The sequence below is a fragment of the Rhinatrema bivittatum genome, chromosome 8 (assembly GCF_901001135.1).
Source record: "Rhinatrema bivittatum chromosome 8, aRhiBiv1.1, whole genome shotgun sequence".
In the NCBI taxonomy this organism is placed as follows: Eukaryota; Metazoa; Chordata; class Amphibia; order Gymnophiona; family Rhinatrematidae; genus Rhinatrema; species Rhinatrema bivittatum.
Window position 1 is genome coordinate 162,005,758 of NC_042622.1, and position 27,363 is coordinate 162,033,120.

Below are 27,363 nucleotides of genomic sequence, written 5' to 3' on the forward strand. Positions count from 1 at the left end.
AAGGTAGTGCAGGCTAAGATACATCTCAGTGGCCTTATGCACCGAAGTTTAAAGAGAGCAATCTGGGCTGCTACTTTAATGAGCTTCCAAAGCTGGCTTAGAATCAAGGGTTACACCCAAATTACGAGTCTCATCTAGTCCTGATAAATTTAAATGTGCAAGTTTTAATCTGTAAAATAAAATCTACACAGATTTTCCTTCCTACCCATAAAATATTAGCCTTTTCACTATTTAAAACCAACACATTGGTACTGAACCACTTTTTAAAATCAAAAATAGTGTCCAATAAAAATGCAATTATGAAGTTATAAAAAGTTAACACAGCATTCACTTCGATTTTTAACATGATTCACATCCTTAAAAAATTTGCTTTCAGACAATGACACTAAATGTTCAGTTCCCTGAACGTACCCAGATCAGTTCAGAATTCTGGGTTTATTCATCCATGCCAGCAGATGGAGACAGAGAAAAGCCTCGCTGACACTGCTTGATAAGTCCTGGTGCCACCTGCAGAAGCTCAGTATTTCTCTGTCTCCAGCAGATGGTGACTGGTGCATAAACTTGCAGTCTTTTTTTTTTACTTTTTTTTCATTTTTAACTGAGCCTTCCTCCCAGGGAATTGGTTCCTGTGAGGAACCTTTCCCTGCTCAGTTGAGGTGGATGAGCTACTGGTCAGTGCTTGCTCCAAGCTGATCTGTGGGGTATAAATCTGGTGGTCCAGATCCCTCTCCTCACGAGGCCGTTCTGCCGGCTTTACACTCCTTTTTTTCTTTTCTTCAGGGTTTTTAAAATTTCTTTTCCTTCTTGCTTGCTTGTAGCTGATCTGAGCTGGACAGCTCCCTTCAGCCTTAGGAGAGGGATTCCCCTGTTAATTTTTGTTAGTTAGCTTTGTTAAAAAAGTGAGGGGAAAAAAAGAAGCTAGGAGCAGCTGAGTGGTAAGGCTTTGGAGCAGCCCCCCCCCTTTTTTTTTCTTTTTGCTATTTTTACTTTTTTCTTGGCCGGGGGAGAATGGTTCGTGGCTCAGCTTGTTGCGCGTGCTGTGCAGTCCTGGTGCGTCTTGGAAGGGCAGGCCTCTGTTCCGCATGCATTTTGGGAGGGGAAGGGCCCTCCTTTCTTCCAGTGCCTCTGAGACTGAGGAGGAGGCAGAGGCGCGCGGCGGCTGCGGTCGGGCCCGATTTGGATGTTGCCGATGGTGCTGGGCCTGCCAGCTCCTGCATGGCAGGAGCGGCAGCCATTTTGTCATCGGACTCGCGTGCGCTGCCATTTTTGGAGGGGGAGGGTGATCTCCCTCTGCAGCTATCCCCGATCCACCCAAGTCCCTTACCAGGGCAGGGGGGGGTTCAGTGGGGGCAGATAGGCAAGAGAATTTGCCACTGGGGCTTGGAGAGGACCAGGTCCCTCCCTTGCCTGCGTCTGCAAGGGCTTTTTCACTGGATTTTATCCTCCTGCTTCACCAGGTTTACCTGACTCAGCAGGAGGGTATGGGTGCCCCTCAGTTCCCTTAGGCAGCTCAGGTCTCGGCCTTGGTCAGCTTGGGGGTATGGGGGTCCCTCAATGCACTCTGACAGCTCGGGGTCCAGGCCTTCCGTTGTCAGGGACAGGAGCGGGGCCCAATCGGTTGGAAGAATACAGATCCTTGGGGGTCCACGTTACTCCCGTCTGGGAGTACTAGAGGAAGAGTTAGGGAGGTCAGACTCTCCAGGAGGTTCGGCGGCGGCAGCGCTAGTCGAGGATCCGGGGTCACCGGACTTTATCTCTGAGATTGCACAGGGGCTCCTTCAGTTCCAGAGGGGGATGACCCCCAAGATCCTCTGCTTGCTTCAGAGGAAGGAGTTGGAGCCCCTGTTCCCTCAGGTTCTCGGAGTTGGGGCTGAAAGCTCCTCAGGAGGTTCCAGAGATGGATGGGGCGGATCCTGTCCTCGATAGTCTTAGAGCTCCTCTGTCCACGTTTCCTTATTGTAGGTTGGTCCGGCAGTTGGTGGAGCGTGAGTGGAATTCCCCGCACTCCAGGTTATGGGTTGGCAGAGCAATGTCCAAACTCTATCCCTTACTGGAGCAAACATTTTGGAGCTGTTTGCTCTTCCGCAGGTGGACGCGGCAGTCTCCGCGGTCACAAAAAAGACCACTATCCCGGTGGCGGGTGCCATGGCCCTTAAAGATGTTCAGGATAGAAAGTTGCAGCTTCATCTTAAACGGATTTTTGAGGGAGCGGCCTTGGGGCTGCGGGCTGCCATTTGCTCCAGCTTTATGCAAAGGGCTTGTCTCCGCTGAGTTCAGCGTTTTTCAGGACGGACAGACTGAACCAGGATCGAGTGGAGGCATATGTAGCCTATGCCCTTTATGACTTGGTGCGGTCGTTATCTTGGATTATGTGTTCCGGGATGGCGGCTAGGCGCTTGCTTTGGCTTACTCATTGCTCCACGGATGTGTCTTCTAAGGCCAAGCTGGGTTCCTTACCCTTCAAAGGTCGCTTCTTGTTTGGGGAGGAGTTGGAGCAGCAGCTGATAAAGCAATAGAGTGAGACGAAGGTGCATAAGTTGCCGGAGGATAAGCCTCGAAATCAGCAGGCCTTTCAGTCCCGTATGTGTTTTCGGGATAGAAGATTTTGTCTTTCCAGAGGCCCGGCGGTCTTGCAGAAACCTTTTCAAGCTAGAGCCTTGGCTTGGGGTCAGGCCTTTCGGGGCAGATGTAGGCCTTTTAGGGCTCCCGCTGGTGAGGGAGCTACAGGGTCAAGGCCGCCCAATGAAGCGAGGCTGGTCCGCTCCACCGTTCCCTATATAGGGGGCTGTCTGGCACGTTTTTACGGGGAGTGGACCAAGGTTACGCAGGATCAGTGGGGCCTCATGTTAAGGGAAAGTTGCGCGTTAGTTTGTTCTCCCGTTCCAGACCTGTTTTTAGTGTCCCCCTGCGGGTTTTCAAGGAAGCATCGCACAGTTCTGGACACTTTGCGCAGGTTGAGCAACTTGGGAGCTGTAATCCCAGTCTCTCCTCACGAACGAGGCAAGGGTCGGTACTCCATCTACTTTGTGGTACCAAAGAAGGAGGGTACCTTTCGTCCCATTCTGGATATTAAACGAGTAAATGCGATGTTGAAGATCCTGCGGTTTCGCATGGAGACCTTGCGTTCAGTCACTGTGGTGGTGCACTCTCGGGAGTTCCTGGTTTCCCTGGATCTGACGGAGGCGTATCTTCATGGCCCCATTCGTCAGGATCACTAGCGTTTTCTGAGGTTTGCAGTGCTGGGTCAACATTTCCAGTTTCAGGCTCTCCTGTTTGGACTGGCCACGGCTCCTCACACATTCACCAAGATTATGGTGGTGTGACGGCAGCTCTTCGACATGGAGTACTGGTACACCCTTATCGCGATGATTGGCTGATTCGGGAGAAACTGTTAGATGGGTGTCTATTATTGGTGTGAAAGGTGATTTGTCTGCTAGAGTCTCTCGGCTGGGTGGTCAATCGGGAGAAGTCATTTGGAGCCATCTCAGATTCTCGACTACCTCGGGGCTCAGTTCGACACAAGGCAAGGTGTTCCTCACGGAGGAGAGGATGGACAAGTTACAGTCTCAGGTTTGCTGCTTGTTGGCATAGGTGCCCTGAGCCTGGGACTTTCTACAGGTTCTGGGGTCGATGGCCTCTATGCTGGAATTGGTGCCGTAGGCCATAGCCCATATGCGCCCACTTCATAGGGTGCTGTTGGAGAGGTGCAATCCTCTGTCGCAGGCCTTTCATCAACCGGTCTTGCTGGATGCGTCGGCAAGGAGCAGTGGTGGCTACAGTCCTCCAATCTGCAGCGTGGTGTCAATCTCGAAGTTCCGGATTGGGTGGTTCTTACTACCGATGCCAGTCTCTCTGGTTGGGAGGCAGTCTGCGAGCGGCAGTCAACCCAGGGCACTTGGTCTTCAGAAGAAGCCTATTGGCCTATCAATCAGTTGGAGACCAGGGCAGTTCGGCTGGCTCTTTCCTTCCTCTCATTCAGGGTCACTCAGTCAGGGTTCTGTCAGACAATGCGACGACTATAGCTTACATCAATCGTCAGGGTGGCACCAAGAGTCAAGGGGTAGCTCTAGAAGCTCAAGAACTGTTTCTCTGGGCGGAACAGCACTTGCTGCAGTTAGCCACATCTCATATCGCGGGCGTCGACAACGTTCAGGCCAATTTTCTCAGTTGCAAGAGCTTAGATCCAGGCGAGTGGGAACTGGCGGATTCGGCAATGCAGCTCATCCGAAAGCGGTGGGGTTGTCCTCACCTCTATCTGATGTCGACTCTGCTCAATGCGAAGGCGTCTCTGTTCATCAGTCGCAGAAGGAAGTATGGGACGAGGGGGGGGTAGATGCTCTAGTGGTACCCTGGCCTCGTGAGATCCTGCTCTACGTCTTCCCTCAGAGGCCTCTAGTGGGCAAGGATTTGAATCGCATAGAGAAGCATCCCGGGAGTGTGGTAATAGCTCCAGAATGGCTGCGTCGACAGTGGTTCACGGTTCTAATCAATCTAGCGGTGGATGGTCTGATATGCTTCAGTCATCTTTCGGGTCTTCTCCGTCAGAGACCCATATTTTCGACCAGGCAGATCGCTTTTGTCGAGAGGCGGCATTTGAGGCAGAGAGGATATCCGGAGCTGGTAATCTCCACGCTCTTGCAGGCTAGGCGGAAATCTACTTCCCTCTCGTATGTTCGGGTTTGGAAGGGTTTTGAAGCTTGGTGTAGAGCCAAAGGGGACACGAGCAGTTCGGACCTCAGTATCCCATGTTTTGTCGTTCCTACAAAAGGGCTTAGCTAAAGGCCTTGCTCTTAATTCTCTTAAGGTATAGGTAGCGGCTCTAGCCTGCTTGCAAGGGAAGGTTGAGGGTTACACCTTATCTTACCATCCTGATGTGCAGAGGTTCCTTCGGGGAGTTAAGAAATTGTGTCCTCTGGTACGGAAGGTCTGTCCCCCTTGGAACCTTAATCTCTGCGAGTTTTGTGTGACGCTCCATTTGAGCCAATTCGGAGAGCAACACTTAGACTTAACTCTCAAGGTTGTTTTCTTAGTGGCCATCTGTTCTGCCAGGAGGATATCGGAGTTATAGGTGTTGTAGTGCAGGGTTTCTTTCCTTCAAATATCAGTCAGGAGTCTCGTTGCATACGGTTCCTTCTTTTGTTCCAAAGGTAGTCTCTGATTTTTATGTGAATCAGGTGGTCGAGCTTCCCGCTTTCCCAGAATTGGATACGTCTATGCCGAATGCTCGGGAGCTTAGGTTTATTAGATGTCCGCAGGGCTTTGCTTCAGTATCGCAAGGTTACTAATGATTTCCAAAGGTCGATCATCTTTTTGTTTATGGAGCAGGCCAAAGAAAGCTACCCATGCTTCCAAAGCAACCATTGCAAAGTGGCTTAAGGAGGCTATTGGTTCAGCATATATTAAGGGCCCACTTGATTCGAGCTCATGTGGCTTCTTGGGCAGAGGCTTAGCTGGTGTCTCTGCAGAAAATTTGCAGAGCGGCGACTTGAAAGTCTCTGCATACATTCGCAAGGCATTACCGCTTGGATCTGGGGGTTCAGGCTAGCTCCCACTCCTTTGAAAGTGCCTTGCGAGCAGGACTCTCCAGGTCCCACCCTCTCTAGGAAGCTTTTGTACATCCCAGGAGTCTGGACTGATCCGGGTATGTACAGGGAAAGGAAAATTTGGTTCTTACCTGCTAATTTTCGTTCCTGTAGTACCACGGATCAGTCCAGAACCCACCTGGGTTGGGGAGAGTCTTCCGCTCAGCTATAAACCTTTTAGCATACTTCTTTTCTTTGTTTGTTCAAATGTTTTACTGTGGTTTTTTTTTTTTTTTTTTATCAAGTTATCACGTTTTTTGCACAGTGTGTTTGGTTTGGGTACAGATCAATACTGAGCTTCTGCAGGTGGCACCAGGGCTTGTCAAGCAGTGTCAGCGAGGCTTTTCTCTGTCTCCATCTGCTGGCACGGATGAATAAACCCAGGAGTCTGGACTGATCTGTGGTACTACAAGAACGAAAATTAGCAGATAACCAATTTTCCTATACATTAAACACTTGAATCATGAAGGTCTTTTTACACCTTGCTTAACACCCTTACGTGCAACAAGCATTTGAGCACAAAATGCCTGGGTCATTTAATCATAGGTCCATTGCTATCATGCAGACTAGCATTTATGCTTCAATTTTTTATTTGTTTTTATTTTTATTTTTTAAGATATGTAAATAAAATGGTAGCTCCCCTTTTATATTTATCAGAAGCGTTGCTGCTGTTGCTTCTAACATTCACATGGCACCCGACAACCTTAAGTTTCGTGGGGTGGCTTCATCAGGGGCGCACATAGAAACCGTGTTCTTGTCTTTCTTAAATTAAGAAATTAGAAAATTAAAAGAAGGCACACTTCAAAGTAAGCTTTCACGAACAGGCTGTTTACTTGAGTCGCCGTATTTCAGGAGTTCAAAATGATCATGCTCAGTGGCTCAATGCAAAGTTCCTTTTTAAATCGATCATGATGACGTCAGGATCAACATAAATCAAAAATGACAGCTATCAAATAGCTGTCAAGAAACAGAAGTGTCAAACAAGGGATGCCAACATTAGAAAATAAAACCACTCAATTTCCAAATTCATCCCTGCAGGATGTACTGACTGCATGCAAAAAATCCACTGTTCTTGTTACAGTAAAACTTTATCCCGATTCCCTTCCCTCCAATTGTCTTTGATATAAAATTTTCTGTTTAGGTCATATCAGAGAGAATGTCCAGCAGTTGAAAAATGAGCAACTATAAGTGCCTGTAACTTGTTGGTTTTTAGACAACTCTTATGTTCCAAAAGGAGGATCCTGAATGTCCTACTGTTTCCTACATAGTGCAAACCATATGGGCATTGAAGCAAGTATACTACATATTTTACATTACATGTAGGAACCAATTTAGTCTTAAAGATTTTCCCAAAGGGCATTACGATTATTTCATCAGTGATATGTATTTGACAGATAATTAACATCTCATTTGTTGGAAACATTCTGTTCGCAATCAGATATATATCATATATCATGCTTCAAATGCAGATACAAATATATTTGCAATGTCTAGAGCCATTGCAACACCCATTGCTGTTCCCTGGATTTGTAGGAAAAAATGACCTATTAAATGCAAAAATGTTCTTAGTAAGTGCAATGTGTGCCAGCTCCATGATGAACTTTGTAGGGATACATTGCAGTAGAGAGCAGCGTGATAGAACACGTCTGATCTCAGTCAATGCTTCATCTTAAGGAATCAAGGTATATAGTGATTCAATATCAAAGGTGATGGGTAAAAAATCTTCCTCAATGTGTATAGTATCCAAAAAACAAAGCATGAGAGAAACAATTTGTCCTTCTATGAAAGCTGTCATCCTAGGGCCCTAAAACAAAATTTACCCGTTAAGACAATTTTTAAGGGTATGACGGATATACTCTGATACTCAGGAGTATAAAAAGCAGGCACAGGCCTTGGCCGCAAGGTTCCTCGATAAAGGGTTATCCCTATTACATCATCAAGCGATCAATCTAAGGGCCTTGTTTAAACATCGAGAAGTACTTTTAACTCTAAGTCACAACTAGATGTTGCTGATAGAATTACATGTGTGTTGAGACATTCACCCTTGTCCCCTCACATTTGTAAGATTATATGTCAACATTAGAATCTTGTGGACCAGTTTGACTGTACAGTTGCCCAGCCTCTTCGCATTTTCAAGAGCACGCAACATTAAAGACTGGGTAGTCCGGTCCACTTCTCCACCTGAAATAGTGCACTGACATTGCATTTGACAGAGAATGTACTGCAAATCACTGATGTAATCGTAACTCCCTCTGGGAAAATCTTAAAGACTAAATTGGTTCTTACATGTAATGTAAAATTTGTAGTATGCTTGCATCAATGCCCATATGGTTTGCACTATGTAGGAAAAAACAGTAGGACATTCAGGATCCGCCTTTCGGAACATAAGAGTTGTCTTAAAACCAACAAATTACAGGCACCTGTAGTCGCTCATTTTTCAACTGCTGGACATTCTCTCTGATATAAAATGGTCTTTTTAGGTCATATCAAAGACAATTGGAGGGAAGAGAATCGAGATAGAATTTTACTGCAAACAGTGGATTTTTTTGCATGCAGTCAGTACATCCTGCAGAGATGAATTTGGAAATTGAGTGGTTTTACTTTTTCTAATGTTGGCAACCCTTGTTTGACACTTCTCTGTTTCTTGACAGCTATTTGATAGCTGTCATTTTTGATTTATGTTGATCCTGACGTCAACATGATCGGTTTAAAAGGAACTTTGCATTGAGCCACTGAGCATGATCATTTTGAATTCCTAAAATACGGCGAGACTCAAGTAAACAGCCTGTTCGTGAAAGCTTATTTTGAAGTACTGTAAGTGTGCCTTCTTTTAATTTTCTAATTTCTTAATTTAAGAAAGACAAGAACACTATTTCTATGTGCGCCTCTAATGAAGCCACCCCACGAAACATAAGGTTGTCGGGCGCCATGCTGTTGCTTCGCTTCCGATAAAATGGTAACTCCCCTTTATATTTATTTACATATCTTAATCTTTTCCAGTACCGACTATTGCAATGCCCTCCTACTGGGACTGAGAAAGCAACAAGGAAGGCTATCTAAAAAAGCCGTGGAGGCAACAGAATGAGGATTAGAAGCCAAGATGTCAAATTTTAATCCTTTATTGGAGACTTGGAATCTTAAAAACGCCCGACTCAGGCCGAGTTTCGCCCTCTGTCAAGGGGCTGCATCAGGGGCTATGACACATAAAAACACATACAAAATAATAAATAAAATAAATAATAAAAAACACATGACTTATGACATATAAAATGGTAACATGAAAAGTGGAAACATGAAATATACAAAAACATACCTCTTTTATATCAGATAGCATTCATGTAAGAGCAGATGGAGTGTAAAGAATGCATCAAAGGTCTGGAAGATGTAAAAAAAATTTTTTTTGCAATGAATAAAATAAAAGACAGGTCTAAGTAAAAAAATATATTCAAAGCATTGATTCATAAAAAGCAAGATCTTAATGCATTTACCTCCTTTTAGATATTGCTTAAAGCATGTACCCATTAGGATGTATTCATCATTTTCACTAGATTTCACACGGGCTGCTATTCAAACATGTTAAAAAAAATGTGTTAGAAAGAAATCTTTAAAACAAGTATAACCAAAGATTATCTATGACAAACTAAACTAAGTAAAATGAAGTATAAGAATTGAAATAAAAATAAAATATGAAAAAAGTAATGGGGCTAAATGTTTTGATAACAAAAAAGGCTTAAATATGGAATCTACTCAAAAGTGTATGCAGTGGTCGGAAGAAGCGCACTGCTAGAATAGACGCAACAAAGTCATTAATGAAAACAGTGAACACACTAGCACAGCTAGACCTATATGACAAAACTGAACTATTTGAACAAAATTCGCTCAATTAAATTGATCTTTTGAAACACTGTCACCTCTCTTAGACAATAACTTTTGAAAGACATATGAAAAACTTACTCATAAATTACTTCTCATTCAGTCGCGTATCTTCACGGGTATTAACAGAATGATTCAAAAGAAAAGACCCGAGTGAATGCAGGACTTTAAACGCTTAAAAAACGCGCGAACAAATATGCCAATCAAAATAAAAGGGGCGTGTCATAGTATACCCCGTATGTGAAGGATTCTTAAGGAGCGCATCAATAAGATTAAAGGGGCATAAAACTCAATATAAAAATAGATTAAAAAAAACTAACAATTCGATGCGATTTTATAAAGACTCAATATAGGTGTTTGAAAGGTTGAATCGTAAGTACGAGTTTGTGAGAAACTTAATAAAAGCGGTGTACATTCAAAAAAATGGAAAAGACACTTAAAGAAAATAAATGTATAGGTGTAGAGTGCAAAATGTGAAGAATTAGATACAAATGATTTAAAAAAAAAAAAAAAAAAAACAACCGAACTAAAAACGGACTGAATAAATAATTTTAAAGACACAAAGACGCGCAAAAAGTTACGTCAATCAAAGGCACATTAATCAGATAGAGAAGATGTGGCTTAACAGAAACCGATTGTTAGAATATTAACAACAAAGTGTGTGCTTGAGAAGAAACCTCTGTACTTGATTTAAGATTATGTACAAGTTCGAACCATATGCCTTAAACCTTCAAACTATATGTCAAAACTGACCTATTAAACAAAATTCGCTTAATTAAATTGATCTTTTAAAACGCTGTCGCCTCTCTTGAACAATAACTTCTGAAAGACATATAAAAAATTTACTCATGAATTGCTTCTCATTCAGTCACGTATCTTCACGGGTATTAACAGAATGATTCAAAAGAAAAGACCCGAGTGAATGCAGGACTTTAAACGCTCAAAAACCGCGCGAAAAAGTATGCCAATCAAAACAAAAGGGGCGTGTCATAGTATACCCCATATGTATAAATACTCAAGGAGCGCATCAATAAGATAAAAGAGGCATAAATCTAAATATAAAAATAAATATAACTACCAATTCGATGTGATTTTATAAAGAAACAAAATGGACTCAGTGAAGGTGTTAAAAAATTGGATTGTGCGTGCGAATATGTGTAAAACTTAATAAAAGCGGTGTGCATGGAAAAAATGGAAAAGACACCTAAAGAAAATGAATGTATGTGTTTTAAGTGTGTGGAATTAGATACAAACGGATTTGAAAAGCGCAACTGAACTAAAAACGGACTAAATAAATAAATTTGAAGACAAAAAGTTACGTCAATCAAAGGCACGTCAATCAAATAGAGAAGGTGTGGCTTAAAAGAACCCGAATGTAGGAATATTAATAACGAAGTATGTGCTTGAAAAGAAACCTCTGTAATTAATTTAAGATTGTGTGCAAATTTCAGCAAATGGATCTCTCCTTGAACCTCTAGCCATTTTTTTAGATACCTTTTTAAAACCACAAGTAGAGAAGATTCCGTCATTTTTAAGAGATTCCACACATTTTATTAATTTTTTTTAATGATTTTAACAATTTTAATGATGACATTTTAATGGTAACTATGGACATTGAATCGTTGTACACCAACATTCCTCAAGACGCTGCTCTGGATGTTATTTTACAGCAACCTTTACTGCATAATCAACACAAAAGGATACCCAATCATTTTTTGATGGAATTGGCAGAGTTCCCTTTAAAGTCTAATTTTTTTGCTTTTAATAAAAATTTTTTACCAACAATTGAAAGGTGTAGCCATGGGTTCTCCCATGGCTCCCTCTATAGCTAATTTATATGTAGCAAAATTTGAAGAATCTTTTTGACTGATCATGATTTTAAAGATAATATACTTTTTTGGAAACGCTACATTGACGACATTTTTTTAATTTGGAAGGGCAGCAGTGAGCTTTTACATGGTTTTCATTCATGGTTGAATACTCGAGATCTTAATTTGAAATTCACTTTAGTTTTTAATTCCAGATGCATTTCGTTTTTAGATGTGTTAGTGAATTTTAGGGATGGTTTATTTTTTACAGACATTTTTAGGAAACCGACAGACACTAATAAATTACTACATTATGAAAGTTGTCATAATAAATCATTAAAACGCAATTTGCCTTATTCCCAATTTCTAAGATTGAAGCGCCTGTGCGGCAATGAGAAAACCTTCCATGAAAGATCAATAGAGATGTCAGATTTCTGAATAAATCTTATCCAAAGAAGTATATTTTGGAAGGTTTCAACAAAGCTGCCAAACAGGATAGAAAGGATTTATTGCAACCTAAAGTTAAAAAAAGTAACGATCGTATTGTCTGCCCTATCACTTTTACACATATGTCGTTTCAAATTACTAAAATTTTAAAAAAGTATTGGTCAATTTTACAAATCTTACCGCACTTTAAGGATAAAAATTTGATGATAGCAAACAAAAGAGAAAAAAATATCAAAGAATATATTTCACCATCAGCTTTACTAGAGAAAAGGTTGCAGGATATAAGACCAGCATGTCATCGGCCATGTGGTCGTTGCTCTGTTTGCAATGTCAATATGAAAACAACCATTCTGAATATTCCAGGTAGAAGCAAAGTGTTTAAACTCAATAGTTTTACTAATTGTAAAAGCAAAGGTGTGATTTATATAGTAATCTGTCCATGTGGAAAGATGTATATTGGTAAAACTATTAGACAATTTAATAAAAGAATAATAGAACATAAAAGCAGTATTAATAGAAAAATAGTAACAAAGCCTTTAGTATCACATTCTTTAAAGCATAATCATAAATTCGAAGAATATAAATTCTGTGTTTTACAACAACCTACTCTCAATTGGCGAGGTGGAGATTTAGATAGTTTGCTTTTACAATTAGCACAGAAATATATTTTTGAATTCAACACTGTAGAACCGAATGGTTTAAATCTCGAAGTTGACTATTCAGTGTTTTTATAAAGATGCATTTTTTTGGTCTGGAAGTTTATTTGTAACTTATATTGTTTATATTTTTTCATTCTATTTTGATTCTTTTTTAGCATTATTTTTTTACAGGTCATTTTATCACATTTCATTTTTTAGGTATTGTTTATTATGTAATTCATCTATGTACATCAGCTTTTATTGTATTGATTCATTTTATTGCTATTTTTTATATAAGCATCAGTATCTATTCATCCTTTACTTTTTTTTTAAGGCTGCATTATTCTTGTTTGAATATTTATTATTTTTCACAGTTCAACAGCTAGCTATGGGTTCCACACTTAACAGATTTTTTATATAATATATCTTTTTATTTCGTATTTCTAATTGTCCCCCACTTTTGTAGTTCTATTGGCATCATGATTTTAGTTCACACTTCATCAATATTTGATTTCACTTTACTCCACCTTTGTTATAAGTTTTTCAGGTTCTGTACCACAGTATAGATGTTATCATTATAGGCTTAAAGTTATAATTTTAGTTTAAGGTATATGGTTCTAATTTGCACACAATCTTAAATTAATTACAGAGGTTTCTTTTCAAGCACATACTTCGTTATTAATATTCCTACATTCAGGTTCTTTTAAGCCACACCTTCTCTATTTGATTGACGTGCCTTTGATTGACGTAACTTTTTGTGTCTTCAAATTTATTTATTTAGTCCGTTTTTAGTTCAGTTGCGCTTTTCAAATCCGTTTGTATCTAATTCCACACACTTAAAACACATACATTCATTTTCTTTAGGTGTCTTTTCCATTTTTTGCATGCACACCGCTTTTATTAAGTTTTACACATATTCGCACGCACAATCCAATTTTTTAACACCTTCACTGAGTCCATTTTGTTTCTTTATAAAATCACATCGAATTGGTAGTTATATTTATTTTTATATTTAGATTTATGCCTCTTTTATCTTATTGATGCGCTCCTTGAGTATTTATACATATGGGGTATACTATGACACGCCCCTTTTGTTTTGATTGGCATACTTTTTCGCGCGGTTTTTGAGCGTTTAAAGTCCTGCATTCACTCAGGTCTTTTCTTTTGAATCATTCTGTTAATACCCGTGAAGATACGCGACTGAATGAGAAGTAATTTATGAGTAAGTTTTTCATACGTCTTTCAAAAGTTATTGTCTAAGAGAGGTGACAGTGTTTCAAAAGATCAATTTAATTGAGCGAATTTTGTTCAAATAGTTCAGTTTTGTCATATAGGTCTAGCTGTGCTAGTGTGTTCACTGTTTTCATTAATGACTTTGTTGCGTCTATTCTAGCAGTGCGCTTCTTCCGACCACTGCATACACTTTTGAGTAGATTCCATATTTAAGCCTTTTTTGTTATCAAAACATTTAGCCCCATTACTTTTTTCATATTTTATTTTTATTTCAATTCTTATACTTCATTTTACTTAGTTTAGTTTGTCATAGATAATCTTTGGTTATACTTGTTTTAATTAAAGATTTCTTTCTAACACATTTTTTTAACATGTTTGAATAGCAGCCCGTGTGAAATCTAGTGAAAATGATGAATACATCCTAATGGGTACATGCTTTAAGCAATATCTAAAAGGAGGTAAATGCATTAAGATCTTGCTTTTTATGAATCAATGCTTTGAATATATTTTTTTACTTAGACCTGTCTTTTATTTTATTCATTGCAAAAAAATTTTTTTTTTACATCTTCCAGACCATTGATGCATTCTTTACACTCCATCTGCTCTTACATGAATGCTATCTGATATAAAAGAGGTATGTTTTTGTATATTTCATGTTTCCACTTTTCATGTTACCATTTTATGTCATAAGTCATGTGTTTTTTATTTATTATTTTGTATGTGTTTTTATGTGTCATAGCCCCTGATGCAGCCCCTTGACAGAGGGCGAAACTCGGCCTGAGTCGGGCGTTTTTAAGATTTCAAGTCTCCAATAAAGGATTAAAATTTGACATCTTGGCTCCTACTGGGACTGCCATATACCACAATAAGACCATTACAGATTTTACAAAACTCAGCGGCTAGAATTCTAACTGGGAAAAGTAAAAGAGAACATATAACTGAAACCTTAATAGAATTACACTGGTTACCCATTGAACAAAGAATACAATACAAAACTTTATGCACCATTCATAAACTAATACACGACGAAAAAGCAGAGTGGCTGAACACAGCCCTCCGCTTACATACCCCACACAGAAACCTAAGGTCAGCAAACAAAGCACTGCTAACTATACCGTCAGTCAAAACAGCCAGATTAACACAAGTAAGGGACAGGGCCCTATCCCTAGCAGGACCGATAATATGGAACACCATGCCGGTAGAAATCAGATTGGAAAGACATCAAAACATTCAGAAAAAATTTAAAAACATGGCTATATAAGCAAGCATATCACAAAGAGAATCAAGAGTAGAACCCAGGGAACTGTTAGTTGCGGTCAAGCAAACGCCCACACAAACACACTCCTTTCTTTTTAGTGTGTCTTCTCTCCTATATTCTAATCTCCACCTTTATCTTAAACTTCAAAGAACTTAAGTTAAGTAACACCAAACTTTTAGCAGAGTTAGAAAAACGAGACATAACTTATAACACTCACCAAATAGTACTTATTATGATATAATGTTACAGTATTTTTGATGGCACCTGTTTAAGAGTTAGAATTCCAGACACTTTATGCAACATAGTTTTTGTGCCTTATTGTGAACCGTTGTGATGGCACCCACTTAACGACGGTATAGAAAAGATTTTAAATAAATATCTAAAAAAAAAAATAAAAATTGAAGCATAAACGCTAATCTGCATGATAGCAATGGACCTATGATTAAATGACCCAGGCATTTTGTGCTCAAATGCTTTTGTTGCACATAAGGGTGCTAAGAATGTTCTTTTACACCTTGCTTAATTCAAGTGTTTATTGTATCTGAACATTTAGTGTCATTGTCTGAAAACATATATTTTGAGAATGTGAATCATGTTAAAAATCAAAGTAAATGCTGTGTTAACGTTTATTGAACCACTTAACAGTCTCAAAATAATTGTGAAAATAAACCATTGGAAAGAATCCTTCAGTTACACTTTGAATATAAAATTGAATGTCATTCACATATAAATTATATGAAACCCAATGATCTTAACATCCCTAATGGTGCCATAAAAATATATTTTTTAAAAATGTGGATAGTGCCGAGCCTTATAGAACACCACAAGATACAGTAAACCGTGATGAAGAATCGTCCTGTAAGCGAATGTCATTTTCAATTCTGTAAGTAAGAAATGAACCATTGCAATTCCTTTCCACCTGTACCAAAAAAAAAAATCATGATTTACTGATTCAAAGGCTGAGGTAATATCCAATTGGATCAAAACTCCTGATTTTTTTTTTTTTTAATTTGATTCTAAATTACAATAAATCTCATCTAGCAATAAAACCAGCAAAGTCTCTGTGCCTCTGCTTCTTTTAAATCCAAACTGTTCCTTATCTAAAATATTACAATTGGAAGAATTTTGGAGGATTTTAAGACCCATTTTTCTAACAATTTGGCTAAAGTGCACAAATTCAAACATACAATACCCATAAGAAATAATTTTCATCCACTCAACCCAATTTTATTTTTTTTTGTTTAAAAGTCGTTGGACATGATTGTATATTGTGCTATTATTTTAAATGTTTTAATTTGTCTTATTTTTAAATTTATTCATTATGTATGCTTGGTTGTAAACCGTTTTGATTAATTCTTTTGAATTGTAAAAGCGGTATATAAACATTTTTAAATAAATAAATTAGAAATAGGATGATAATTGGTCAGGTGCATGGTGGCTTTTGCTGAACTCTTTAATATTGGACGAATAACAGCATGAAAGCAAATCAAGCCCCTTCCTGTCACACAAAATGCTCACTTCAAAACCTTTCTCATCTACGAAATCAGTCAGTATTAGCCCTTAAATTTAGTTGTGTTTTTTTTTTTGGTTTTTTTTTAAATTGAATCAACTTTGTCACTAAAACGTTTTGCAAGACTCTCTCTCTCACTGCTTGGTTGCTGAATGAGTTTTTTCTTTTTACCACACTTAACAATCCCAGAGGTTTATTAACAGAATTGTTAATCAAAGATACATAATCCAGTTTCCTTTTTCTAACAAAGATTTATAAGAACTTAAAGTATCATCATACACTGCTTTATGTGCATCTTAGCGGCTTCTATGCCTTTCCCATTCATTTTCCTTAAGTTTCTTCTCATTATTCTAAATCTTGATTGTACCATGGTGCAGGATGAACACATCCCATTCTTTTTACCTTAATAGGATCAACTGAGCCATAAACTCCACCAATCAACTGCCTCCTTGAGTAATTCAAAGCTGCTAGGTTTTTCAAAATCAACCCAGGCCAGATTAAACACCTCTTCATTAGAACATAAGGTATGCCATACTAAGTCAGACCAAGGGTTCATAAAGTCCAGTCTCCTTTCTCCCAACAGTGGCCAGTCCAAGTTGCAAGTACCTGGCAAATACCCAGACATTAAATAGGTCCCATGCAACTAATGCTGGCAATAAGCAGTGGCTGTTCCCTATTGATCAATAGCAGTTTATGGACTTCTTCTCCAAACCTTTTTTAAACCCAGTAACACTGACTGTCTTAACCACATCCTCTGGCAACTAATTCCAGAGCTTAATTTATGTGAGTGAGAATTTTCTCTGATTTTTGTTTTAAATGTGCTACTTGCTAACTTCATGGCGTTCCCCCTAGTACTTGTATTATCCGAGAGTAACTAACTGTTTCACATTTACTCATTCAAGTCCTTTCATGATTTTGTAGACCTTTATCATATACCCTGTCTGCTGTCTGTTCTCCAAGAGCACCCTTTCCTAACTTGTTTATAGCATACATTATCAAAATTACTATACTTCTGACCATATAGTTCAAATAACAAGACAATGATCAGACCATGGCATAAAAATATTTTGAATATCAGAAATTATAACTTTATCTTTGGTAGACCTGTCGGCTAAAATATGACCTAAACAATGTGGTGGACTTTTAACCAGCTGATAAAATCCTAAAGCTTCTATGGCAGCAGAGAAACTGCGTCTTTTAGAACATTGCATGTTGCGATGTTCAAATCACCTAACAAATCAAGGTTTTTATAAGGAATTTGTAACATTGAAAAAACAGCAGTTATATGTACCACAGATAATCCAGGGGATACATATCCCAAGGCTGTACTTGAAGAAGCAATACTTTCAAACAAGTGATATTATCCAATGCCAATTTAATAACCTGCATATAACCAAAAATTCCCTACCTTGCCTGCCTTCTGTAGAAATACCTTCATATGATTGTTAAATAAACAATATATCAATCTTAAATTGCCAAAATAGATTATAAATTTCCACATCTTTTTTTACGAGCAGAACGGGAATTAATATATGCAACTTTGTGTGTCAGATTTTAAGGGAGGTATACTATAATTTGGAACAACCAGATAAATCAGGCATTGTTGCCATTTGAGCCATAACCCCTGTCCAGTAGTAATGGATACCATTATTATACTTGGTTTCCTTAACTATACCAAACTTGTTAGAATCAAATCTACAAAAGTTACCATATAACAAAAAAAAAAATACATGCAAGGCTACTAACCCTCTCATAGTTCCACTAAGGGACAGGCCCTTTGGCGATGATCTGCCTGTGGGCCTCTCCTTTTTACACTGTGTGATGGCAAATGATGAGATCACCCGCTCATCGCAGGACTATCGTAGAGGCAGCGGAAGATTAGGAAATAGGAAAATAATGGCAAAGCACCAGAGAGCAGAGTAAGAGGGTCACATTTTGGTAAAGTGCACAGTACAGGATAAAATACATATTGCCTCCCTTTTTCTGCTGACCATTCCTCTCCCTGTGCAGCCAAGCATCTTTCTGGGTTTTGCTGTTGCTTTATCCACCTGTTTATCCACCTTAAAATCATCAGATACAATTACCTCAGATCCTGCTTTTTCTTTTGTATTTAGAAGAATTTCACCTCCAATATTTCTCTCTCGGGTTTATGCAGCCTAAATGCATTACTCTGCATTCTTCAGCATTAAATCTTAGCTGCTAGACTCTAGACCAGTGGTTCTCAACCTTTTTCCCATCGTGACACACCTGACGGACCACGCTGACATGTGTGACACACTGCTCATTACAATTCATGGAGAAAATTAAAAAAAAAATAAAGGCCCAGTATTATTTTTAAGAATGACACAAGGGAAAGACAAGCGCTCTGTCTGAACAGAAATTGCATAAATAGTAAACATCCCACATCAAAACAGCACCAATTTCCAGTACTCAAACAATAACCACCTTACCTAAGAAAAAGCAACACTGAAAATATTACACCAGGCCTTAAGATACCAATACACCTCCTATTAGGAAAATGAACCAAGCCAGGCTGCTATAGAACCCTACACGGAAACTACACGCCAGCAGAAAACCTCACCTCAGTCACATGTGCAGACCCTCACCTAACAAAGACTAAAGAGACCATAAAGCATAAGTAGAAACATGCAGAAAAAAACTGAACTGGAAACTGCAACAAGCCAGAGAGACTGTATGTAGTGTAACAAAGGAAAAAGAGAAACATCACCAGTCCTCAAAACAAATCAAGAAACGCAAAACCATACTAACAAAAAAAGATTTCAAAACAACTGATAAATGGAACATCTAATAATTAAAAACTCATAAAAATTTCTAGATACCAATATAATATTTCAAAATAGACACAAAGGCCCAATAATGAAAAATAAGAATATAAAAAATGTTTTGCTCTGCATACCTGGGAACATTTGATATCCAGTTGCCCTGAGATTGTTTTGAATTACCAGGAGGGGAGGGATGGTTTGCTTGCAACTTTCTGCTCTCAGTCGCTCACATATACACATGCTTTTTCTCTCTTACTTATATAGGCTCTTAATTACACATTTACACACATGCTGTCTGTCTTTTCACGCTTACCCTCCACAGGCTTTCAATCACATACTCGCATGCTCCCTCACCTAAACCAGCTCGCAATCACACACAGACACACATGGTCTCTCTTACTTATACACACAGGCTCTTCATCATACATACACATGATCAATCACACACATACTTTCACACAAACAGGTTCTCAATCATTCACATACATGCTGTCACACATATGCTTGCTCCATTCACTCACTCCCCCCCCCCCCCCCCCCAACTAGCAGCAGCCTCCTCCACTTCCAACCCTAAAGGCAGCAGCAACCGCCTTCACTTTCAGCCCTCGTGGAGAAAGGAGTCCCATCGGCCGCGGGGGTTGATGATGATCCTCGTTTTACTCCTAACCGCGCTGCTCATGCTTCAGGTCGCGCTTCTCTTTTTCGGGCCATTGCTGTCTGCACTAGCATGCTCTCATCTTCCCGCGCGTGCATCCGCTGTTCACCACTTCCTCTTTCGGGCCGTGGGGGAGGGGCAGGAAGAAGAGAGCAGGCCGGTGCTGCTGGCTCCAGCTGTCCTGCCGCGTTTTGCCTGGGCTATCAGCATTTTAAGCCTGGGCGGAGGACCAGGAGTGTGGTGCTTGGCCACACACTGGTTGAGAACCACTGCTCTAGACAACACCTCTAGCTTCGTTAAATCTCTCCTCTCCTCATGTTTCCCACATGTTCTGGCTTTCTACCCTGTTGCAGATTTTGGTATCATTGGCGAAAAATCAAATCTTTCCTGACAATCCTTCTGCTGTGTTGCTTATGAAAGGTAGAAGAAAAAACCTAGAGTAAGACAGCACCTTCACAACTAATTTCTTTCTAAGCCTAAGTAGAAAAAATGCCCAAAAAATAAATTCCCTTTCAAAATAAGGTCTCAGCAGTTGAATTCAAGCCAGAAAAATGTCCTGTTTTGTAGTTCAGCTTTTCCAAGAATGGAAGATCCTAGGTCTTAAGGAAGGTTGTCCTCCTGGATTGAAATTGCTGCATGTCTCTGTTTCTAGACGGGTGATTATAGTGATGGAACTAGATGTCCTGAAGTCTGCTGATATGATTGGAGGGAAGATTGGTAATCCTGTTCCATTCAATGAAGGTAAGGAACTTCCTATTGAAGGGTAGTTGCACCATGTACTAGTACTAAAGTTCTCTGATCAAGGTATGATAATTTGAATTTCCTGTTCAGATATTTTGTCTCCCCTCAAGCAGATGGAGACAAAAGTAAAGCTTTACTGGCATTGTTACTTAACCTACTGTGCTACCTGCAGCCCCCCCCCCCCCCCCCCCCGTATTTATCTGTCTCCAGAAGATGGTAGAGGTGTAAAACCTGTAGTCTGGAGTTTTAAAAAAAAAAAACCAAAACACCCCAAAAGTGTTAGGAGCAGACCTCCTGGGGGATTGTTAGGTGCCTGGCAGGATCACCCTTCCCAGTAGAGGCAAATGAGTCTGTGACCCTTTTCTGAAGCTTGTGAAAGGGCTTAGAAAACTGGTAGTCCAGTTCCTACAGTGCCCCAGACGACCCTTCCTTTCCAGCAGTCTGCAGCATCAGGAAAGTATATATCTGTTCTTATAAAGTAAAAAAAAAAAAAAGTCAGCACTGGCGTTGGGGGCTTTAGTGAGGTACCGCACCGTTCTCTGCCAATGATAGGTGATCACTGCTAAGGCAGAGGTTGTACCGTTGGCTGATCCCATGGGTGAGAGTGTAATGTGAGCAACGCTCAGCATAGGCAGGCAGCATGTGCGGCAGAGACAACATGGTGCCGGCTAAGAGTTTGAAGTGCTGCTGCTCAGGCAGAGAGGCACAGCTGACTTCCACGCGACTTTGTGTTTGCTGCGTGTCTGGGGGAGAAGACAACTCCAGCAGGTCTGTGTCAGTGTCCTCGGTGGGGGGGAAGAAGACAGATGTGCTTTTCGGGGGGGGGGGGGGGGGGGGGGGGCGGAAACCACTGCTGCCATGCAGGAAAGGTGGCCATCTTGGTTTCTGGGTTGTCTCAATGGGCAGCCTCAGGAAAGGATAGGGATGTTCCTCCCACTCTCTCCCTGGCTGTGCAGAAGCACCAGGGGGGGATTGGGAGGGTACTGAAAGATGATTCAGAGGAACCGTGAGCCTTTTCATCTGAGTTCGTGTTGCTTCTTTAGGAGGCTTTTCTTGCCAGGATGGTGGCAGCAGGGAAACGCTCTCAAACATCAGAAGTCCATGGCCGGCTAAAAGTCAGAGTGGACAAGTGAGGTTGAGTATCCCGAGGTTGCTGGACCCACTAGTGCAAGTCTGGGGATGACTCTGAGGGCTCGAAAGGAGTAGACTGTCTGTCAGAAGGGACTTTGGATGGTGGCTTGCCTCCTGATCTTGTGGATCAGGAGGAAATGCCGGTAGCCGAGGGTGATGACCCTAAGGTGGTCAGATTATTCAGGAAGGAGGAATTATGGCCACTAATTCGGCAGGTGCTCAAGGAAAGTGGTTCTAACCCAAAGATGGAAACCGGTCCCTTGATTATTCACTTATCCTTAAAAATCTGAAACATTAACTTCATACCGCTGCATGTTGCTGGAGGAAGAATAAGACTGAGGCACATCTTGCTCTTTACTAGTCCAAACTTAAAGCTTTTATAAGGAGGGCATGGATCTTGCTAAATGCTCTTGGTTATCTTCCTGGATAGCTGCTGCGGCTTCACAGCCTCCCGAACTATTCAAATTAGCTCACTCTTTGGTCACTCTGTCATCTCACAAATCTTCGGTGCCTCCACTGTCTTTTATGTGATAGTTTTGCCCTATTTTTCTCCAGGAAGATTGCCCAGATAGCTCATTTTCTAATTCTGTGACACTTTTAGTACCAAGTCTCTTCTATTGAGGCCTTATGGAATTTTGTTTCCCCTGCTTCATGTGTGGAGTCCACGGCAATCTTGCAGCACATGAAAAACAATTTTTGTTCGTTTAATTCATGTTCTGCAGCCTGAATTAAATGGTTGCATACAGAAGTAGGTCCACTTCTTACTAAGATTAATGCAATTCCTAGATGAGGATATTCTGCCCTCTGCACTTAAGGTGGCGGTTGTCCGTCCACTATTGAAGATGGCAAATCTAGATATGTCAGATCCCTTGAATTATCATCAGATTTCCTCTCTGCTTCTTCTCTCAAATGTAATTGAGAAGGTGGTTCATACTCAGCCCATGGAATATCTGGATAAGTCGTCTTGATTCCAATTTGGGTTCTGCCATTTTCATAGTACTGAGTCACTATTGTTCTCCAGCTTTGTGATTCTTCTGGGGTCTGCTAGTGATAAGAGAAATTCTTTATCTTGCTGGATATCTCAGCAGCCGTGGTCACCCTCAACCATGAGCTGCTGCTTAACCAGTTGGAGGCACTGGGAATTTTGTCTATAGTCCTCTCTTGGTTTGCTTCATTCTTCTCATCACCAATACAAAGTTAGTTGGAGAATCAATATCTGCCTTATACCTGCTGGCTTCAGGTGTCCCCCAGGGGTCTTCCCTTTCCCCTACTCTTTTTAATATCTATCTTTCTCCCCGGTGTGTGGTCAGTTTATCGTTCACGTTATATGTGGATGATATATAGTTTGTTTTGTTTTTCCCCCCCCTTTCTTCTCTGAGGCTTTGGAGAAATTGTGTGTATGTCTGACAAAGATTGAGTGGTTGCAGAATAACAGGTTAGCCCTCAACGTTAAAACAAATTGTGCTTCTGGTGCGGAAGCCACCGGAGGAGTTCCTTTCCCATTTCTTTTGAAGGAAACATTATACCAGTCCAACTAAGAGCATGCAATTTGGGAGTTTATGATGAACTCGTTCCTGTCTATACAGTCTCATATTGACAGGATTGAACAGTCATCTTACTATAAACCTCAGCTGCTGCGCCCTTTAATGCCTCTTCTTAGTCCTGATGACTTTTGTACTATTGTACAATCCTTTCTTTTCATCATTGGACTATTGCAATATCTTGTTCTTAGGCTTCCCCAGCTCTCAACTACTGGTTCTTCAGCTCATACAGACCTCGCAGTTCACCTAATTACTGGAACTTCAAAGTGAGACCATATTTTTCCAGTATTGGCTACCCTGCACTGGCTTCTCATCAGTTGGCAGGTAAAGATTAAAATGCTGCTGTGGGCTTTTAAGGCCTTGCATGGTGTGCCCCCTCCATGCTTGGCTGCAGCATTTTGGAAGTACCAACTAACCTGTTGCCTCTGATCCACCTAACATTTACTGGCGATTCTACCTCTGTGGGAGGTTCAATTGACTGAGTCCAGGAATTGTTTCTTCAACACAGCAGCCCCTAGTTTATGGAACATGCTCCCTGAGGAGCTGAGAACCGAGAGTGCTGTGCTCTGCTTCAGGAAGGGTCTTAAAATTCTTCTTTTTTCTTTTACTTTGGCCTTCCCTAAAGCTTCATTCTAGTTTATGGACTTTTATCTTTATTATCTGGGTTCCTTATCTGCATAATGCAGGATGTATTTAGAGTGTAAGTAAGCAAGTAGCTTTATGTTGTCAGTGAAACGTGTTTTGTAATCTGCTGAGAATGGTGGATCAGCGGAATATAAATGATTGCAATAAATAAGGAACTGAGCTTTAAAATTCCAGAGGATGAGTCTGACTTTGAAAGAATGGATCTGGTCATGGGTGGATTGTGGGGTCCAGTGAAGGCCTTCCCTTTCCATAAGTCTGTGGTGGTCAGGGAGTGGGATACTCCAGAGACTGGTCTAAAGGTGGGGAGAGCAATGGCAAAGTTGTATCCCTTGCCAAAGGGATTTCAACCTTCTGATGTTACCAAAGGTGGACCAAGAAGACCATTCTGGTAGGAGGGGCAGCCGCATTGAAGGATGCACAGGACTGAAAGATTCAGTTCAAAAGGAATTCTGAGGTTTCAGCACGTCATTAGGGTTGAGGTGTGCAGCAGCTTCATGCAAAGAACATGTTTGTGCTGGGTTCAGCAATTGCAGATAAGAGAGGTTTCCTCCCCAGATGCAACTAAGCAGGCTGAGCAGTTGGAAGCTGCAGTGATCTGTGTGGTGGGCATGCTATATGATTTGCTTAGGTTGCCTCTAGGATTATGATGTCTGCTGTTTCTGCTAGAAGACTCTTATGGTTTAGGAATTGGGCGGTGGATGTCTCAGCTGGGTGCTTTGCCTTAAAGGGCAAGCTTCTGTTCAGAGAGGATCTTGAATAGTTGGTAAAGCACCTGGGAGAGTCCAAAGGGAATGAGTTGCCTGAGGATAAGCTTAAGGGAATCAAACCTTTCTCTACTCTGTGCCAACAGAGTGCAAGTAGGGTGCAGTCCTTTCAAAGCAGGTGGAAGACAGCTCAAGAAAGCTCCGGGCAGGGAGTCTGGTCCTAAGACCTCACAAAGAAGCAAGGCTGGCCCACTTGTCTCTGATGGTGGTTAGAGGGCAGTTGGCCTTTTTCGGCTCCAAAAAAAAAGGGGAATGTGGCCTTCAGGATGTCTCGTTTCTGAATGGAAGCTCTACAATCTGTGATGGTGGTACGCAAGGGAGAGTTCATAGCATCCTTGGATTTGACAGAGGCATATCTGCCCATACCAATTTGGCTGGAGCACCAGATGTTCCTGAGGTTTTCAGTGCTGGGAGAGCATTTTCAGTTTCACGCCCTTCCCTTTGGCTTAGCGACGGCGCTGCAAACTTTCACAAAAGTGATGGTAGTGGTGGCTGCAGTGCTGCAGAAGGAAGGCATCCTGGTACATCCCATATCTAGGCAACTGGCTTGTTCGGGCAAAGTCAGAAGTTTTGTGTTGGCAGTCAGTGCAGAGGTTCATGGAGAGGTTGCGATCTCTGGGCTGGGTGGTGAACCTGGCAAAGAACAACCTAGTTCCATTCCAATCTTTGGATTATCTGGGGGGTGTTTCGACACCAAGCTTAGCAGGGTGTTTCTAGTGGTAGTCTAGGTATTGAAGCGCAGAGTCAGGTTCACTGCTTGTTGTTGCTCTCTGTGCCCAGTGTTTGGTATTATTTACAAGTCCTGGGGTCTATGGTATCTGCGCTAGATCTGGTTCTCTAGGTGTACGCTCGTGTATACATCTACTACAGAGGTCTCTTCTATCCTGTGCTGGAACCCATTGTCTGAGGAGTTTGATTTCCTTACCACTCGTGGGAGGAATAGAGATCCAGTCTATCATGGTGGCTTTCTCAGGTCCATCTGGAGTGAGAAGTGGAATTGGAAATCCCCGAAATAGATAATGGTAACCACTGATGCAGCCTTCTGAATTGGGGAGCAGTGTGTTGAGGCCAAACGGCTCAAGGCCAATGGTCAGCAAAGGAAACCGCCTGGTCTGCCAGTCAGTTGGAGACGAGGGCAGTTCAGTTTGCATTACTTTAATTTCAGCTACTATTGCAGGGACAAGTGGTGTGATTGTCAATCAACCATGGGGGGGGGGGGGGGGGAACGAAGAGTTGAATGGTCTCGCAAGAGACTTAGGAGTTTCACTGGGCGGAGCTCCACATGACAGTTGTCTGTGTCTCACATTGCCAGGGTGGACTTTCTCAGTCAGCAGAGACTGGATCCTGGAGAATGGGAACTGGCAGAAGAAGCTATGATCCTCATTTGGGCCAGATGGAGGATACCCCACATGGATTTGATGGCATAGAGAACAACAAAGCATCCAGATTTTTAAGCTGCAGGTGGGAATTCAGGGCAGAAGGACTTAGAAGCTCTGGTCATGCCTTGGCTGCGGGGGATTCTTCTGTATGTTTCCTCCATGATCCTTGGTCGGTAGAATGTTGAGGCAAATATAGAGGCACCAGGGAAACGTGATTCTCATAGCTCTGGAGTGGCCATGACATCCATGGTTTACAGATCTACTAAACCTGGCAGTGGATGGATTTGGACATCTACAGAAAGTGCTGAGTCAGTCCAACCTTTTTGGAGCAGGCAGATTGCTTTTGTCTTGCGGCCTGGCTTTTTAGAGGAAGCGTTTGATGCGGAAATGTTATTCTGAGGATGTTATTGCAACTTTGCTGCAAGCCAGATGTCCATCTACATCCTTGGCTTTTGTTAGTGTGGAGAGTGTTTGTTTGCAGTAGGGTGTACAGCCCACCCAGGCATCTGTCCTGATTATTAGGACTTTCTTGCAGGAAGACCTGGTGAAAGGTTTGGCCTTTAATTCCCTTCGGGTGTAGTTGGCAGCCTTTGTATGTTTCCAAGGGAAGGTGCAAGGAATTTTACTGGTGTCACATTTGGATGAGGTTTATTTTCTTCGAGAGGGCAAAGCATTTATGACCTCCAGTGAAAAAACTGTGTCCCTCCTGGAACCTTAATCTGGTTCTGTGGGTACGTTTTGAACTCTTGAAGAGGGCATCCCTAAAGGATCTTATTCTGAAGGTGGTCTTTTTGGTGGCTATTTGCTCTGCCAAAAAGATTTCAGAAGTTCAGGCATTATCGTGCAGGGACCCCTTTCTAGAGATTTTGGAAGAGGGTGTAACATTGTGTACAGTTTCTTCTTTTTTTGCTGAAGCTGGTGTATGTTTCATCTGTCAGCCATTGGAACTACCCGCATTTCCAAACTTAGATGAATCTACATCTCATGTGAAAGAGCTTCATTTGTCGGATGTGCATTGAGCCTTTCTGAGCTTTTTGGAGGTGACCAGTTTTCGTAGGTTGGGTCTTTTTTTTTTTTTTGTTCTGTGAAGTGGATCGAAAAAGGAGTAAGGCTTCTAAGACTACTGTTGCGCAGTGGCTTAAAGAAGCGATCCATTTGGTGTACACTTGTAAGAGTAGACCAGCACCGTCTGTGGACTCCATTCTACTTGGGCCCGGGCATGCTCCTGGGCTGAATGTCAGCTTGTTTCTCCAGCAGAGATATGTGGGGCGGCCATGTGGAAGTCACTGCACACTTTTGCTGGACACTATTGGCTGGATGTCTGGGCTCACGATTCCGTGGAGTTGGTGTGAGAGTACTGCAGGTGGGTTATGTT

General features: G+C 41.3%; 1 protein-coding gene across 3 annotated transcripts in view; it reads left to right on the forward strand.

Moving 5' to 3' along the window:
• The window catches only part of RPA1 (replication protein A1), a 224,725-nt gene that overhangs the window by 44,429 nt on the left and 152,933 nt on the right, over positions 1-27,363 (forward strand). For 2 of the 3 annotated variants that reach the window (XM_029611180.1, XM_029611179.1), the window contains exon 5: positions 20,440-20,528. In XM_029611180.1, coding sequence (XP_029467040.1) covers positions 20,440-20,528 — 89 coding nt within the window. Of the gene's footprint in view, positions 1-14,195; positions 14,216-20,439; positions 20,529-27,363 lie in introns of those variants that run through there. The other variant, XM_029611181.1, reaches the window with a different exon arrangement.